The 18,251-nt window shown below is 39.2% G+C and overlaps 1 protein-coding gene across 5 annotated transcripts in view; it reads right to left on the bottom strand.

Annotated features, from left to right (window-relative positions):
- Positions 1–5,089: 5,089 nt before the first annotated feature.
- Positions 5,090–18,251, bottom strand: part of FAM171A1 (family with sequence similarity 171 member A1) — a 92,016-nt gene continuing 78,854 nt past the window's right edge. For 4 of the 5 annotated variants that reach the window (XM_075746260.1, XM_075746263.1, XM_075746262.1 and 1 more), the window contains 3 exons: positions 12,386–12,502; positions 9,873–9,987; positions 5,090–9,213 (listed from right to left, as the gene is read on the bottom strand). In XM_075746260.1, coding sequence (XP_075602375.1) covers positions 7,512–9,213; positions 9,873–9,987; positions 12,386–12,502 — 1,934 coding nt within the window. In that variant the 3' untranslated portion in view covers positions 5,090–7,511. The remainder of the gene's footprint in view (positions 9,214–9,872; positions 9,988–12,385; positions 12,503–18,251) is intronic. The other variant, XM_075746261.1, reaches the window with a different exon arrangement.

The raw sequence follows: 18,251 nt of genomic DNA on the forward strand, positions 1-18,251 counted from the left end.
TTTTTCTAACTCAGACCTTTCTCAAACTATGTATGTGAATGAGAATTAGTGGTGACAGATTTATTGACAAAGATGGTGTTGACAGTGGTGCTGCAGGAGCTCTGACCAATATGCAGCAATTACTTCTGCACATCCAATCTCCAAATCAATCCAATTTACTCCTGTCAGTTCCTAAATCAGTTCTTCCATCAGCCTTTTACAATTCCCCCATATCAATGTGCCTGCTGCTTCCTCTTTTTTTGCAGGGAGGCTGCAGGTACAGACAAGATGCTTTCTTTCCCTGATCATGGATGAAGGGAGCAATAGAATTTGTGAATTATTCTTCATCTCTTGACCATTTCAGTATTTTTCCAAAATGGAAGTTTCCAGTTTTCTTTTTGTCTGATAGTTCTTTATCTCCCCCCCCCCCCCCAAGGGACTCTTTCCTGTGATAGATGCACTTTTTTTTTTTTTCCTGCTAGAGTGGAGGCCACAGCCCGACTATAACTCTTAGAGCATTTGTAACATACTAGCACTATTAGGGCGCTCCTACATGTCCTGTTTGCCTTACGGTATTTAATGCTGTTAGACACCCTGAAACGGAGACTAGAGTCTGGAAACCTTGAGAATATGGAGTAGGATAATTCTCAAATTCAGGTCCAGAGAAAGAAACCTAAAAGTTTTGCTATCTGCAAATCAATGGCATGTCTATCAAATACTTCAGTATTCATTACTTACTGCCATTAGCATAAACTACTTTTATTTGGAAAGGTGCTCTTCCAGTCTTGGGAGATTGCAATCTAAAGATAAGCAAGACCTGGGATAAGAATAGTATTTTATGGTGAGCAGAACGCTCCTTGTGGTGACAAGCTCGGGGACAGTATGTTTTGACTTCTGAGTAGATGCTGTATTTCCCACATTTCCATGATAGCTCACAGAAAATAACTTCTAATGTTCGATGGGTTGCTCCACCTAGAAGTATCCCATTAACTTACAAATCAGATAAATGGATAATGCCAATAAAGGTTCTGCATACCTTCTGTGGGGTTAGAAGCAGATTAACAGCATTGTTCAGGATGCACACCTACTGCATGAAGAATTACATTGAATTAATGTCTCATGGACACAATGTCTTCCCTGTGAAGAAAATGGGAAATCAGACTCTATTGTAACTCTTCCATTTCTACACAAATTTTTTGGAGATTTTACAGTAAGATTTTACCCTTCAGAATTTTAGAACTTTCTGCAAAAGAAAAACCTCTGTCAAATGTTGCAACAATTGCAGAGTCCATCACTTAAAACATAGAGATTAAAGAAGCTTTAATCACAAAATTTAGACATCAGATCTCGGCTAATAGGCAAGTGTGACTAAATCCCATGGAAGTCGGGGACATAGGCCCAGCAGCAGCTAAACATCAAGCACAGCTTTGACCTTGCAGTGTCAGACCACAAGGACAATTAAGTTAATTAATAGAAGCCTTTATGAGCTCTTATGCTGGTTCTTCCAGTCAGTGACCTTTACTTTAGCATCAGTTGATGTCAAAATGCTGAAACTAGCATTTAAGCCAGCTTTTATTTTAAATGCATTTATATACATATATGTGCACATGCACACATGCGCACGCACACACAGACGCATACATTTATGTCAGTATACTTTGCTGATTTCAAGGAATAAAAGACCAATCCAACTCTCAAAAACACTCATCATATGGGGGAACTTGGCTGTGGTGTTCTGCTTCCCTCATTGTTACTGTGTTGATACAGGATTCTGCGGTGTTAAATTCAAGGTAGACCTAATGGCACAGGGAGACAAGGGAGAGGGAAACCAAGACCTGCAGCCTCTCTCATCTCCAGGGGCAAGGGACACAGGGAGAAAGGCCCTGCCCTAAGCACGTAGGTAAGGGCAAATTCTACGTGGGCAAATCTCCTGCTGTGTTACTTTCTTTCCATGCAGATTTTCCTGAGTTTGAGATGTGGTTTGGCTTTTTTCTTTATCGATGAAAAACTTCCAGAAGAAATGTGTAGGGAACAGAATCTACCTGGAGTACCTTGTGGTGCATATGCTGCAGCCAGAGCTGTAAGCTCCAGCATAAGAGTAGGGCAATGATGGGTTTCTGCCCAGGGAGAGGAGACGCTCAGGGGCCAACACTGCCAGGAGTGTGCTTATGAAAATCTGGCAAGGGTTGGGGAGAAGACACTCCTGAGGCAGCAACATTAAGGCTTTTTTAAACTCCCTACAACCACTAAATCACCAAAACCCTTTAAAACCCAACACAACAGCAGCCCTTTGAAATAATTTCTTCCAGCTTTCATGCCCAACATCTCCTGCAGCAGGACCAGCTATTCGTTTTGAAGTGGCATTTCTCATCCCACAGCAGTATTTCAAGCACCATTTCCTACCTTTATCGTATAAAACTGGCAGGGCTGTTCCTCATTTGGGTTTATTCATGCGTCTGTATCTCCAGTCATGTGAACACCAAGTCCTTCTCTCCACAATTACAAAAATAAACTGTAAACAAGTATTTCATTTGTACCTCCCTGTTGTCATCACATTTTCCTTCCCTGCGGCTGTAAGTTTCCAAGGCAGAAGAGATATTTAATGATCAAACATACTAACTGGCACTGTTTATTCCTAGAAGAAAAGCACATTAATAAAACAAGAAGTACTTCAGTTAAGTGATAATAGACCAGGCGCCACATTTTGCAAACTAATAACCTGTCGATACCAGAGGATTAGTGCTAAAAAGAACTAGATACCCTTTCCGTTATTGCTGTCAAATAGAAGACAGTACCTGGTGCCAGTTTACCAGCTGGAATTACATGAGTAACATAAAAAAATTATGCTCCTCTAGTCTGAAAATGGCACTTGGCTGCTGCCTACTCATCTACCCAAAGCTCCAATTCCAAATAGTTTGCTGCCTGGAAATGAAAATATCGGTTGTATATCATGAAAATGTCATCTATCTATATATATCATGATATAGGATATCTCATCATATTATATATATCAATAATATAAGTAAGGTTAGGACTGAACCAGCCAGCTTACATTTGTCTGTAAGCAGAGGAACAGGAAAATAATAGAAATGCTCCTACTTTTCTCAACTTTTAAAACAATTAGTAGTTAAAATTATTTTAACTTTGTTTTTATGTAAAACAAAGGTGCTATTCATGAGCTGAGGGAAAACAGGCATATTTACACTTGAACAGACTACACTGCCATCAGTAATGATGCATTTTGATTTGAATGCAGATGCTCTAAGCTGAATACTGCCCCAGCTAAGATGCTGGGCAAGGTCTCTCAAGCTGACAGGGATCTCTGCACTGGGACTGACAGCAGGCCCGTGAACCAACTGATGATCTCATGCTTGCTGCCTACTGGTGCTATTGAAGTTATAAATTGTGCTTATATTGAAATTACAAACTGTCTTTTATACACAGTGCGTATGGAGAAACAGTTCACCACCAGGTGGCAGAGATGCCAACTTTAAGAATTTCAAATGCTAGAGAGACCCAAACGGCAGCACTGATTAAAAAACCCCCTTTACCTGTCGCCCATACATTTTAGAAAAGCAAACTGAGATTCTTCTCCTCAGTTGACCAAGTCCAAGGCTGTACTGGATGGATGCTACTGTGCCCCATGCCCCATGTTACAGCCTATTGATAGCTTAAGAGGTATGGTGTTATAACAAGCTTTAATCCTCAGGTGAATTCTCTTTGGTTAAGAAAATGCCTTTTTTGGTTCACTATGGACCTTCCTAGAGAAAGAGTAAATATCTAATCTAACACTTTCTCATTTATACCTGTACTATTCTACAGGCTAAACCCTACATGGGACATGTAATTTCTTACCAATTTCAACCTTGCTGGTTTAGGGTATTGATATAAAATTGGTCCTCCAGAGCATTCATGGATAGAATGAAGGGCAGAAAATGCAAATACTGCCGAGGTATTTCAGGTATTAAATCACTCTGCTAAAGCTACTCAATCCTTCCTGTAAGAGAGAAAAGCATCACGAGCAATTTCTAAATGGTGGGGGTTCTTTTGTCAACTGTTCATCTAAGCTCAGTAAAATTTTGTGTATTTGTGTAATGTGTTAAGATTGCAAATGCTCTGAGGCAGGAATCATTTTTTCCCCCCTCTATTTGTAGAAGTTTTAGCATGCTGGTACCCTGAAGAAGCACTTAATCAAATAATAAAAGGTCATTATCACAATAAGTCAAGGTGCTTTACAGAAAATTTAATAAGCTTTGAGAAGCAAGTATTTCAGTGGGAACAAAGTGGGAGCTGGGGGAAAACCATGAAGTGAATGGACTCTTCATGAGTGTATTAACTCCCAACAGCCCCTATGATATAAAAGGACTTTGGATAATATAACCTAAGATTTAAAAATGATCTTTACTCTTTCACTCATTATCCATTTGAAAATACTGATTGCTGATAGATTAATTGAAGACCTGTTCCTAGTATTAAGTCCAATATATTGTAATTACTTCTTCAAGTTTTGTCATTACAATCTTTTGCATTTTTTCCCCATTAATACTTGGCATAAAAAAAATAAGAAAACAAGTGCTTTTCTAGGTAATCTTCTACATGGACGAAGATCCCTAGGAGCTGCTGATGCGGAGACCTGTTCAAGTTATACTTTGTTTTCTATGTTTTATTACCTTTATTGGTACTTGCTTCACTGTGCAACTGCAAAATATAAGCAACAAAATTTCTTCATATTTTACCAAACTATCTTCCTCAGTATGTTTTTGAAAATTAAACCACAGAACTTGTCACTGGACTTTAAGATTACACAAAGTGCATACAACGGACGCACTCTAATCTCAACCCGTAATCTGATCTGTGTTACTCTCTTGCAATTTCACTTAACATGTAGCTCAGATGTGTTGGATATACTGAGAATTACATTTCATAAACTATATATTCTGCAAAATCAAACTACTATATGGCTGGTGATAGCACAGCAATTAAAAAACCCCCGCTATTTTAAAGAAGATTTGCAAAACATCCACACTGTTTGTTCAAATGTATTTGCTGTATTAGGACCACAAATCATCAAACCATCAAAGTATGTGTTTTGAACATAAACCCAACACAATTAAAGAAACAAACCACTGCAGTTTAATAGCAACAATCTCACTTTACAAGATAGCAACGATGGAAACTTTGCAAACGAATCTGAAAAAGTATGTAATAAAAAATGACAGATTTAAGACAACAGAAAGTTGAAAATTAAATAGCATAATAATTCTAGTATGTGGAAATTTTAACCAGAATGTTTACTTGATGCAGCATTCTGATTAATAAGTGACACTGTATTACCAGAACTTACTGACATCTGATAAATGCTATTCCTTTAAAGTAGTATCTTTCTGTTCAGCCACCTTGCACAGAGCGACAATAAGTAACCCAGACCCCAGAGCCAGTTCACATGTAGTCAGTAGCAAAATTTCTGAACAGAAGAGGAAAGGACCTGGAACGCATGCGATGACTAGAACATAACTTACTGCTAATACGGTGATTTCAATATTCAATGCACTCCACAAATATTATTTTTGATTTCTTTTACCACATATACCACTTATAAACAAGAATTAAAGCAGAACAGAGGTGATGTGGCTTTGTGGATGGAGAGGAGCACTAGACTGGGAACTTGGAAACTGGGATCCAGTTCCTGGCTTGAGCTCAGACTCCCAGGTAAGACATTCAGTAAGATGGAAAATACAACACTGGCCTCCTAAGAAAACCTTGAAATTTACTGAAAAAAGAGAGCAATGAATCTGAATCAGGGCTTATTACTGAAAATTAAAAAGGAACTACATAACACTTTCTCTAATCACTTTAGAGATTACATAATAATTAACTTTATTAAGCATGACTGCTGCTAATGCTGAGTAAAAATAATTGAATGAAACGTGATAAACTGAAAAGTGTAAGAAGGATTCCACAAGAGTGGAAGTCACATACCTTCCCTTCTTTGAACCCAATTGATGAAGAAGTGAGAAGTGTGCAATAAGTGTGAGTACCCACAGAAATCTCTGAGAGAAAACTGGTCCCACAGGAAGTATGACTCCATAGACAATTTTGGTGATACTAGGATTTCATTTCCAAAGTCTTTAGTGATGCTTTAGCAAATAGTTACGAATTTATCAAGATAGGGAGGACGCTTTTCTGAAAAGGGGTCTAAATTTCTGTATTGACTGAAGTTCATGAGAACTGCAGAAGAAAGGGTGGTAGTAAGTCACACAAGCATAAATATGCACAGCAAAAGTGAAACCAAAGTATTTTTCTTATTAAATAATATAAAATAATGTGATGACCACCAACAGAGGAAAAAATCCACAAAGATATTTTTTGCAGTTTATTTTCCATTATCATTTTTGGATAACCAAGCAGCTCTGTATGGAGAAAGCACAGAAGAGTCATTCTGGCACTTTTGGATAGTACATTTTTTTTTTTTTTCTTTTTAAATTTTCTAGACACATTCAGTCCACTTGCTCGGTCTATAGTCCATTTTATATGAGCATGATTAGCTCATCTGATTCCAGAGGAAACTAACAATATATACAGTCAATGAAACTATCTTCTTGGCTACTCTGGGCCCTTTAAAATGTCTTCTAAGTCTATCCTGGCTAAACAGAATCCACAATATACATGATAGCTACAGAATACACTGTATTGAAATGAGAAATGCTCAGCACAAAATGGGACTCTTGGCATGCAGCTTAAAATAAAAGGTAGAAGTTCAGAAGTTTATAAAATCCCAAATGGGGTCAATTAAAAGGAGTTAGCAAAAGAAGGGACTGTTCATTGTTACTGTAAAAAAGGCACTTTGAGTAAACGGGACCAGAATTGGAGGAATCTTAGTCGACACAAAGTTCAGTTTGGTTTCATAAAAAGGCTTCAATGCTAAGGGATGCTACTCAAGTTTCCTGCAGTTTTACATTAAAATAAATTGCTGAGTAGTTTATAATAAAGGACATAAAATGTTTACAACCAACTTGTAAAATTAAGAAAAGCATAGTATAAGCAAAATATTACTAAAAGCAGCAATGCATAGCCTTTCATTGAGATAATGCACAATTTTGGACACCATGTGTCAAACTCGTGTTTTTAAGATACTTTCAGTAGCATTATCAACATAAAATTGGCCTACAAAACAAAAGCTTTACCAGCTCCCATTCACAAGGAGATTGAGGTCATAAACCAACCAAAACAATTTGTCAGTATTTTCAACATCCTGGATGACCAATATCAAGTATATGGAATAACAATCACACTCTTTGTTCAGCTATCTCACTGGAGGCAGCCGTTAAATCAGAGGAATGATTTTAATTCTTTTCTAACATTTACACAGTAATGCATTTAAGTTCTTTCAAATGTTGCTCACCACAGTTTGTTTTTCTCTTTTCTCTCCACAACAAAAAAAAAAAAAAAAAGAAAAAGAAAAATCAAGCACTTCCACAGAAAGAATATTTGGCAATTTTATACTCCACTGAATGGTGGATTTTCACAATAGCTCACTTTAGATTGAAAGTCATTAGTGGTCTTTCCTCTCGTTTCTGCCAAGGACTCTTCTTATCTTCACCTTGGTCATCTTCCTCATCCTCCTCATCCTCCTCCTCATCTTGAACTGATGTTCCATGTTCAGGACTAGTTAATGGCTCTGGTTTGGTGTCCACAGTTCTTGTTTCCTCCTGCAGGCTGGGCAGCTGCACACCACTTCTCTTACCAGTGCCTTCTAGTAGGCATCGTAGAGCATTGTCCTCAGGGCTACAAACTGCTGTTCCACACTCGCTGCCACTTTGGTCCATATCATCCAAGTACACAAGTTGTGTGTAAGCTGTGCTATCTGAAACCTTCCGCTCTCTCTGCTGGTGCTCTTGCACTGGTGGGTGACTCTGTGGCACAGACGGATGATCTCCTCTTCCCTTTCGGGCAGATTTTGGTTCATTCATGTCAACACCAGAGTCCAAACTGGCATCGTTACTCCCGTTCCTACCAGCTCTTTGGAGATCGATGTATGAATGTCTAACGTGAGCATTTGAACGTCCATCTAGAGAAACGAACCATGCCCGAGGATGAGGCAATGGCTTTCCACCTCCTAATTCCATCAAAGCCTTTTCTGTAAGAAGCTGCACTTCGCTATTCATTTGAGCCAGGGATGCATCATTAAGTGAGGCAGGAATGGAAATAGATTCAGACATGGAAGCATTCTGTTGACTCCACTCAGCTGCACCTGTGTCTTGCAAATGTTGCTGAGATATTGCTTGGGATGCTAACTGTTGGGGTTGCAGCTGTTGGGGGGGGTGTGGAAAAAGCCGTGCATGAGGGTTAGGAAGCTCAGCCTGAAGTCTTTCTATATCAATCTGCTGGTCAGCTGGGACAACCAGTGGCTGGCTAACAAAAGGGTGCTCTCCTGGCAATTTCATGTAATGACCTGGGATGACCAATGCAGGCAAAACTTTTCTGTAAACACTGTCATTGACTTGGTCAACAGAATTGCAGCAGATTAACTGACCTGGTCGAGGGAAAGATGTAGGTCTTTCAAGGTGATCAACTGAACGAGACATCATACAATCAGTAGGTCTGCAGTCCAGCAGCTCTTTTTCAGGGGCTGAAGGTGTGGGGTATATTTGTTCCTGAATATTGTATTTACTTCCAGTAGCAATATGGTTCATAGATACTTGAATTTCTCTCTCTTGCTTTTCAAATAAAGGCTGAGACAGCATAGCATTGTAACTTCTCCTATACTCGTCTTTGATAGGGGACTCATAGCCTTCAGCTGTTTCTGTAGATTTTCTTGGCTTTAAAGGAAAACTATCTGCTGATTTGTGGTAGTCTTTTCTCAGAGACCCGCTGGGAGTCAGGTCATCCAAGGAAATTCTGCTCTTGTCTTTCTCCTTGTCAGAGAGCAGTTCCTCTCGGGAGCTAAACTCCTGGGAAGTACTGAATGAGTGTTTGAGCATGGGTGTATGCATATCTGCTTCTCCACTAGGTGATACCATCTCCATGTGGACAGCACTGATTAATTCCTTTGCACCTGAGTTTTCAGTGTGTCCATTGCTAGCAACAGACAGCCCACCAGGAAATTCTGACTCGCGACGTGAAAATATTAAATTTATATGGGACATAGAGGTTGCTTGATCCTTCTTAGAAGTGTCCAGTGCTGTGGAAAGTTGCAGTTTCTTGTGATGCTGACGTGGTCTTAAACATTTTCTTCTATAAAAGCCAGTAACAAAAGAAGTTACACATTTATGACTTTTGTACATGGAAACAAGAACAGCAAGTGTGTCTTAATGGGAGATTTTTAAGCAGTGATTAATATTAGGGGAGTTGAGCTTTTATTACATAATTTAACAATTAGAAGTTTATCCCAGCAGTGAAGATAAAATTAAAGAATAATTAATATCCATTGGGAAATATCTCAAGCACCAACTACAAATTGGAGCAAGTGTCTGGAGGAGGCAAATAAAAAAATCACTCATTAATATACACTTGCTGATAAAAGTTTAACATTTGTTTTGATATAAGACTAATAAAAAGATCACTTGCAAGTGCAGAACAGGTACAATGACAGAGACCTTGGACCTATGCCTACACTCGATAGGAGGTTTTAGAACATCTTACAAGGAAAACACAGGTACGGGTATGTGCGATTCATTCAACTACCATCCTACCTAAGGCAGGGATTGTCTATGCTGCATGTAACCAGGAACATACGAAATTTGATCTCACTGTTTCTTTCCTCTTCAAGTACTTGCTTGCTTCCCCCACCCCCTCCAAGTAAAAATGCTTCATTACAAAAGCTTTTAATTTCATGAGCACAAAAAAGCTTATCTTTCCAACATGAACTAAGTAACGAGGATGGTGAATCTTACCTGCAATAATACAAAAGGAGACACAGCAAGACTAGAAGTATGAGAGCCATCCCGCCTAAAATTGCCAAAAGAAACATTGTGTGATAGCTGGTAATGTCGTGTGTTACAACGGGACCTGGAAGGCCAGAAAAGAGAATTTAGACCTATAACAACCTGCAAACAGGAAGAGGAACAACACTTTTTATATAAAGAGAGGGACATCTTCCCTTGTTATCAGGATGCTAAGTGAGCAATGAGCGCCTATTGAGCACACCATCTCTGGAGAAGGGAGCAAGTTGTGGAGAGAGCATGTGCTGGTTTTCATGACTGCGAGTCCAAATAGAGAATTCTGTGGAAAAGCAGTTAGTTTCAATAGGAGCATGCACCAGTGAAAGCTGCCTTCCAGCTCCTGATGCAGACACAGTGCACCAAAGCTCTCATCACTGGAAGAAAAGCCATCACAGCATCTTCCAGCACTGTAATGCATGTAGCAGCATGTGGCCAACAACTTCTCTTTACCAACATTTGTGCTGCTCTTAAGTCTAGATCAAGTCAAGCCAAGCAGATCTTCAGTAGCTTTAAACAACAGGCCACTAGTGAAACAGTGTTGTAACTCCAGGTTTCAATAATGCTTAGTAAATGTTCTAACATACAAAGGAATGCACACATGTGGACAGCATCTGTTCACAATTATGCATTTGTAACCCTGTTGGTTTGTAAAATCCTTATCATGATTTTGTAATAAAGGTCCAAATTTTCATCTGCGGGCAAGGAGGTACAGCACCAGCTGGCAGAGTAACATGCATGTACTGTGAAAGTCAGCAAACTTGGCCAACATTAAGGTTCTAGATCATGAGGTTTGTAAAACTTTGTGGATCTTAAGTGGTCTGTAGAGCCACTGCTAGGAATATAAAGCTCGTTTTTGTCCATTTTTTTGAGATAAGAAATCAAATAGATTCAATGAGGAGATAAAATAAGCAAAAATACATTAACCTGATTTAAAATAACATCAAGTATACTGCATTTGGGAAATCTAAATATTTATACGTTCTGTCCCACCACTACCTTTACATAATTGATTAATTTCAGGACATTAAGCAAAAAGAATAAATCACTTGAATTTTTCATGAAAATGTTGTTCCCATTGCAAAAAAGGTTTCAGGAACCCAGAAAGAAGGAAAAGTAAAATACAAATAGAAATTCTGCCATACAAGTTAAACTGCAAGGACAAATAAGCCTTCTCCTGTTAGAGTTGCAGGCCTTCTAACCTTACAGTTACAGGCACAATTTCACAACTAGTGTAACTTCCTTGCAGTCTGGGGCAGGGCTGTACTGGGAAATGTTTGACTCGGAGCAGTTGCTTTTTCTTAAAGCACAATTATTTTGTAAAATTCCATTAAATTCAATGTGATAGCTTATTCAGATCTGCACCTGCCTCTAAACTCAGTTCAGCAATGAATCAGCTGAATATTCAAGCAGTTCCATTTAATATAACCTCAAATAAAAAGCTTGCATAAGGTATAATACAACAAAAACCTCCAAATGCTCTGCGTGTCATGAAACAACTTAATGGCATATACAAGCAGACTGTAAAAACAGTCCTCATGTTAGAGTTTGTTTTGTTTGTTAGATACAGTTTATTTAGGTTGCACAGCCAAAGCATGAATGTTTTCAGTTCTACTGTATTTGGTTTTCATGCAGAAAACCTAATAAAGAAAATCTGTAAGAGGAGGATTTTTTTGTTTGATTGATTGGCTCTTTTATGCGCACAGGTATCTCTGATTATTGGTGGCCGAAGAACTAAGAAATCCGAGGCAGCCATAAACAGAAAAAAAGGAAGAGCAAGTTGCAACATTAATAATCTCTGAGGCACAGAAGTGCATGTAATGCCTAGTTCAAAGTGATTTTCTACAGTGATGCCTAGAGGCTTGCAGAAGGCAACCAGTCAGCTCACCTACCAATGCTCCTCTGCCAATACACTTCCTAGAACTTCTACACTAAATTATTTGTGGTGTAAATTAATCGGTCACCAAGACGATGCAAGGCATAAGTCAGGGGAAAATGGGCATCTTCAGTTTAAAATTAAAAAAAAAGTTACACTCAATCAATCCATTAGTAAACATCTAACCCAGGATGATGTTGGTCTTAGGTGAATCCATTTCTTTGGGAGTTCCTGTACAGAAACTTCACAGGACATATTTTTCTACCTGCTGGAACACCAATACATTGATGTTATAACTCCTCTCATTTTCTAGCAATGGCTCTACCAGGCAGTGGTGACATAAATGCATCAAAGCAGGAACACTTTAAAAAGTTTCCCATTGAAATGACTCAGAGATTTTGAGCACATGGGTTGCCCCCCACAATCCCCAAAAGATTTTAGCCCTTTACTTTCAGATTTCTGTTTTCTAATAATCCATTATTGATCAAGCTGTGGCATCTCAGATGAGGTCATTCTGAAAAATATAAACATTATATATGAATAAATAATTACTCAGTGCTGGGAATATCAATAAAATTCAATTCCATCTTACCTGGCATAGTAGGTGACATAGCTGCAACCCAGTAGCCCAGCTGAGGTGCAATATAAGTCCAAGTCAACTGATTTCCTTCTTGTTGTACAAGGCCCAAACTACTCTTCAGCCATGTCCCTGTAAATAAAAAGGGTGTAGGAAGGTGTTACAGATATACCCACGCCTGCCTTTCTCTGCAAACAAGTGGAAAAGCAAGCAGTAAGAAAACCTCTCGGTGTGCTGTAGTGGTTGCACACATTGCTGGGAAGCAGGAGATGGTGCCTTTTTGTCACCGGCATCTAAGGGCTCCCACACGCAATCATCCCCGTGGCCTTCTCAGCAGCTTGGTATACAAAAACCATTTAAGATTAAATAAAACCAATCAAGCTTCAAAAAAGGTTAAAGAAAATAACTAGAATAGTTAAATAATAGATTCCTCTTTTTTTAAGGATTCTTCTGAAACTGACTATATGTAGACAGCTCACTTAAAAACTGTATTTGAAGAGCCATCATTATCTCCCAGACCACATGTGAGTTCTGCACACCACCTTTCTAGCAGTTCTGTCTGTCATCTTATGGAAGACTGAAGAAAATACTTCCTCAAAATGTTGGTTTTCCTACACAGAAAACAAGCTTATAAATGCTATTGCCAGTAAGTGTATAATTAAGTGGCACCATCACTTTGATTCAGCAACGTTAGTCATTCAGAATACATATACATCTGGGAATACTGTTTGGTAATGGATGATGAGGTTTTTAAAACATGTTTCTCAAAGGAAATAGATTTTTCAGAATTATCAAATGATCATTTAAAAATAGGTAAGACTGACAATTTTAAAGCACTGTGTTTAAGGTTAACAAAACTCTTAAATAGTCCAGATTGACAATCTGTATTAGTTGAGAGCTATTCTCTGCAGAATATACATTTTGTTGTAAGAATTGGGCTACGAAAAATCTTTACAACTGAATCAGTTGTTTGCCTTTTTGTAATTCATCAAGACCTCAGATTCTGGGGCTGTATGAGAAAAAATTCACCTTAGTTTCTGATACATTACATGTCCAGTATGGCCTGCAGACTGCTCCCATCTTTGCTCTCTTTGAAAGGAACGCAGGATAGCTCTACCATGCACTGCTGAGAATTAAATGATCAGATTACAGGTAACAGATCCATCACATGGGTCTGTGCAACCAGTCACCCCAGCCTGGCGGAGAAGTGAGTGGAGGGCAGGGAGATCTGCATCGCTGGCCTGGACACTGAGAACCGCTGCTGGGAAACCACCCCAGCACCAAGTGGCATTTCCTGAAGCTGCAGTCCTGGCTTGGCATCACTAGCGGGTGCCGAAACAGAGGGCATTGACTCGCTAAGGAGGTTCTTCACACACTTTGGTGGCCACTAGAAGTACGGCTGATCTGCGTACAGCGAAGGGATAAACCTCTCTGCACTTCTGCAGGGCAGCTCTGTATTTCTGTGCAAAGGGGGGTCAGAGTGCTGCATTCACCCTACTCAGCTTCGAATGCTCACTTTAAAGGCAAGCTGCATCTTGTACTTGCAATTCCCTTTCCTTTAAATAGTCTCCTGCATGTAATTCCTGAAACGGTGCTTTTCATCAGACATCACTCAGGACTAAAGACAAGCATTTGTGAATGAGAGTCATCTGTACACTTTGTGGTGACTGCAGAACACACAGAAGAAATGCTGCTGCTGCTGGTTTTTTTTTTTTTAATACCACTGAGATCCTGATGATTTCCTCTGTGTTTCGTAGATTATCAATCTGTGCAAATCCTGTACATATGAGAATGACTTTTCTGAATATTTATTTCTTCTCTACTACTGATTTTTCTTACATAAGTACACCCTTAAACTCCACCAATCTTTGGCTAAATAATAAACTCATCTGAATATAGTGAAAGGTTGTTCAAAAAAATACAGGTTTGAGAGAATTTCTAGATCTAGGTGACTATCATTGCCATATAGAGACTGTATTTGAAACCAAACTGAATGTGTGGGCAACAGGGGAAAGGAATTACTGGCATAATTTTCAGTTTTCCTAGTATCATTTCCAGTCTGTATAGGGTAGCAACAATCTGTTATTTCATACAGAAAGTCATACATAATAAATAATAAATAATTTTGATTCACAGTACCAAAAAGACCAAAACCTGCGTGCATAGATTTGCACATGACATCCGTAACTGTTGTATCAGAACACCTTGATGTAGCTGTTAGTTTACCTCTTTTAGGGCAGCATCATCAAGAAGAGTAGAGTTGAATGGTCCACAGTTACGTGTGAAGTTTCTGGATAAACTAGGAAAAGTAGATTCTTTTTCCCCACTTTCTCATTGTGTTTTCTACACATCCACTTTTGGGGAAAATGTAATACTAACAGCTCTGAACCATAAGGTGAAAAAATAGCCCATAGGGTCAAAACTTGCTTCTATCTTGTGCCTAAAAGACCACTTGGTAAGAAAACCCCTGTAAGCTTAAACTTCACCGTTGTTTTTTTTTCTGCAAGGTCTGGGACTGAGAAAACTGCTACTTCAGACAGTGAGCACATGCACCAACTATTCAAACACACAACTATGTGAAACAAAACTTTAAGACTACAAGAGATATAAAAGTCCTGTTTAAAAAAAAAAAAAAAAAAGAATGGAAGGACCTTCCATCATACTTCCAATACTACTTTTGCCATCTCTAAACCCTTTTAATTCACACACAAACAGAAACACACACAAATTTAATATAGCAAATTTCATTATCTTCGTTGTCTATTTTTACAGTTACCTCCTTGAGCAGAAGCTATTATTGATTCCCTCACTAGGGGGAACTTGTGTCCAGCTTGCCTTATTCACATTACACCACCTTCTGATGAACACAATCCTCCACATGCCCCTTTAAAAGCCTTTTGCTCAGTAATAGTCTGCTTGCATAATGCAGCGATCAAGAAGCTAACAGAGGCTGCACTCTTATCGCTGTGAGCAAAGCTCAGCTGCCATCCTGCCAAACAAGAGCAGCTCAAATTGCTCATATTTTAGCAAGGAAAGGAATCCCTGTATTTGCGATGGAAGGGAACAATAGAGTCTACTGCACAAGGCCAGTCAGGTTTCATGCTTGTCTTCTGCTCATTTAGGTCACCTCTTTTTGTAACCACTGGATATACGTGATGAACACTAGGGAAAGATGTAATTCCCTCTCTCTTTTATAGACAGTTAAGAATTTCAAAAGTGTAACAGATATATCCGATATTGGTCATCTTTAAACAAAAGTGATGAAGCTTTTGTTGACCATACCCTACACATTAGTATGTGATGACGCTAGAAAAGAACTACTTTTTAAATGGCGCTGTCCCAAGTTCCTTCATCAGGACAACAGGTTCCTGGGAACCATGGGTACACAATCTCATCAGCTGCTCTTCTTGATACTTTCCTGGTCCAACACTTCAGTGATAAACTCAGATCTTATACTTCCACTGTTTCTTACCAATAGTCCACTAATAAAACAGAGCATCCACCCACATGGTGGGATGAAGACAATAAAGAACTCCATCCTTCACAACAGTAAAACCAGCAAAACAGGTTTGAGTGGAAACAGGTGAAACACAAAGTCCTGTATTGTTTCTTGTGTGATCAAATAGCCAAAAGCCAACATACAGGGAACTGATGTGTCTTCAGTATTCTGCAGATCCATCAGGATGCTTCCAGGTGTCTCTCATATTTCATCTTTTATCCTGGTTCCAATATCCTGATTGCTTTTCAACTATCATTAAACACCAAGTAGCATTCTTGTAGCTCCCTACACGCAATGCCTTGCTGTAATGACTAATGTTGGACATTCTACCAAGCAAAACCCAACCACGTTGCACTTACTGGCTATGCTCCTAGTGTTCCAAGCTGCCTTGAGCAAGCAAGAGTTCATTGCTGTGCAGCCTCGAGAATGAATTCCCTATCCCATCCCAGATTCTTCCTTGCAGTGGGAAACAAGATGTACTGTTCTAAAAATGCAGCTAATTACCCCGTATTTCCTCACATACTTGCTCTTGTAAGCAAGGGAGGAGACTGAGGGGCAGCGAGTAAAAAACTCCCTCCATTTTTCTGTCCTTTCCTATCCACTAAGCCTGCAAATGGAGTAAGGGCAAGCAGCATTTTTTTTTTTTTTTCTGTGCAGGCAGGATTACAACTGCAGGAGAACTAAGCAGAAGGATTTAGAAGAAAACAAAGGTCTTACCTCCCCATATGGCTAAGCGTTACAATAATTTAATTTGTTATTCTCCATATACCCTAGAACATCTACTCCCTGCCTCCGCACCCCCAAGTCAGCACAATCAACTACCTTCATTGTTTATTAAGTTTTATACATGATGTGCAATAATAGTTAAGTACCAAGCAATACAGGAAGCAGTACAAATAACTGGATGTAATGGAACTGATCATTTTTGTTCAAGACTGATTGTGTAGTTCCAAAAAAACACGTAAATGCATCTTTGGAGCAGAAAGAACAAGTTCCGTATAGTTTGTAAGCACTGCATGATTTGGGCCAATTTGCCATTAATTTTTAAAGAGTGTCTGGTGCTCCACGGAAAACTTCTATATATAGAGACATTCTTGCTTATAGATCATTTTTACATTTCTCTTCCTCTTTTTCCTCTATTACTGCTCAGTGGAGCCAACATGCTGATCCAGGATTCAAGTTAGGGGAGCTGTCTCCTGGCTCAAACTAATGGCAGGGGGAGAACCAAGAAGTTTCTTAACTGTTTCCTCACCAAAATTACATTTAATGCTACTGACTTTTTAGAATAAATAGTGTCATTTAACAAATTTCTTCTTAAAAAGCTTATAAAACAGTTAGCCAGCATGCCTTCATACATGTAACTTAAAAGCAAGGTAAGAGAACTACTATCATTAACACTACAAAGAATATAAAAGTGAGAGTGCTTTAAAAGAAATACAAATCAAAAACCAATCAGATAAAGAAAGCTGAGCTCTGTCTAGCTGCAAAAATATGCAAATATAAGACACAAGTTGAGGATTTCAGCAGAGCAGGAGAAATAAATTCTGCTAGAGAGAAGCACCTTATTACTTTGCAGTAACTTTGATCCTGATGAACACGCTTATTTATCTCAGGCAGCTTTTAGGACTTGCCACTGGGGGCAAGAAGGGGTTATCATGAGTAAATTTAACAGCAAGAGGTTTGCACATTAAGTCTCTGTTCCGACACACATTCTACACTAAAAATGCCTTTTTGTAATTTAATTTAGCTTACTTCTAAATCAGATTGAAAAACGACACTTTCAGCAAGGCGCGCGCCCAGATGGGCAGCTATTGCAGAAAAGCCATTACAGAACAGCTATTCCAGACTATTTCCATGCACAATCAGGTCACTGCACGTACGGCCAGCCTGCCCAGAAAAGAGATGTCCTATTGTCTTCAAAGACACTATTCAATGTGACAGCTTGCTGGATCCAGGCAGCACGAATGGATCTGCTTTTGTAGTCTAGATGCACGATGCCTCTGAATAAAACACCACTTCCATATTTTAAAGCTAGGCCTTATTATTTTAAATTAACGTGTAGTGAAATCCAGGGAATCGTACGCCTCTCGGGCTTCCATGCGTGTGTGTGACGGTGCCCGCTAACAGTCCTGCGCTGCTCCAGCTCAAGCAAATGGCAAACTTTGTACTGGTCTATGTGAGGCAGGACCATGCTGTGTTCAGGCAGGACTGCCACACCAGGCCATCTGCTCTAGAGAGACATGTGTGACTCCTACTAAAGTCAAGAAGAAAGGCAAAAAATTCCCCTCTCGTGTGCTGGCTGCCAGGGCAGTCTGCACGCTGGCAGCGCAGAACTTGTCTCTCTGGAAGGATGGACAATATTGCTTGCTTCAGGTGTAACTT

The sequence above is a fragment of the Balearica regulorum genome, chromosome 2 (genome assembly GCF_011004875.1).
Source record: "Balearica regulorum gibbericeps isolate bBalReg1 chromosome 2, bBalReg1.pri, whole genome shotgun sequence".
Lineage (NCBI taxonomy): Eukaryota > Metazoa > Chordata > Aves > Gruiformes > Gruidae > Balearica > Balearica regulorum.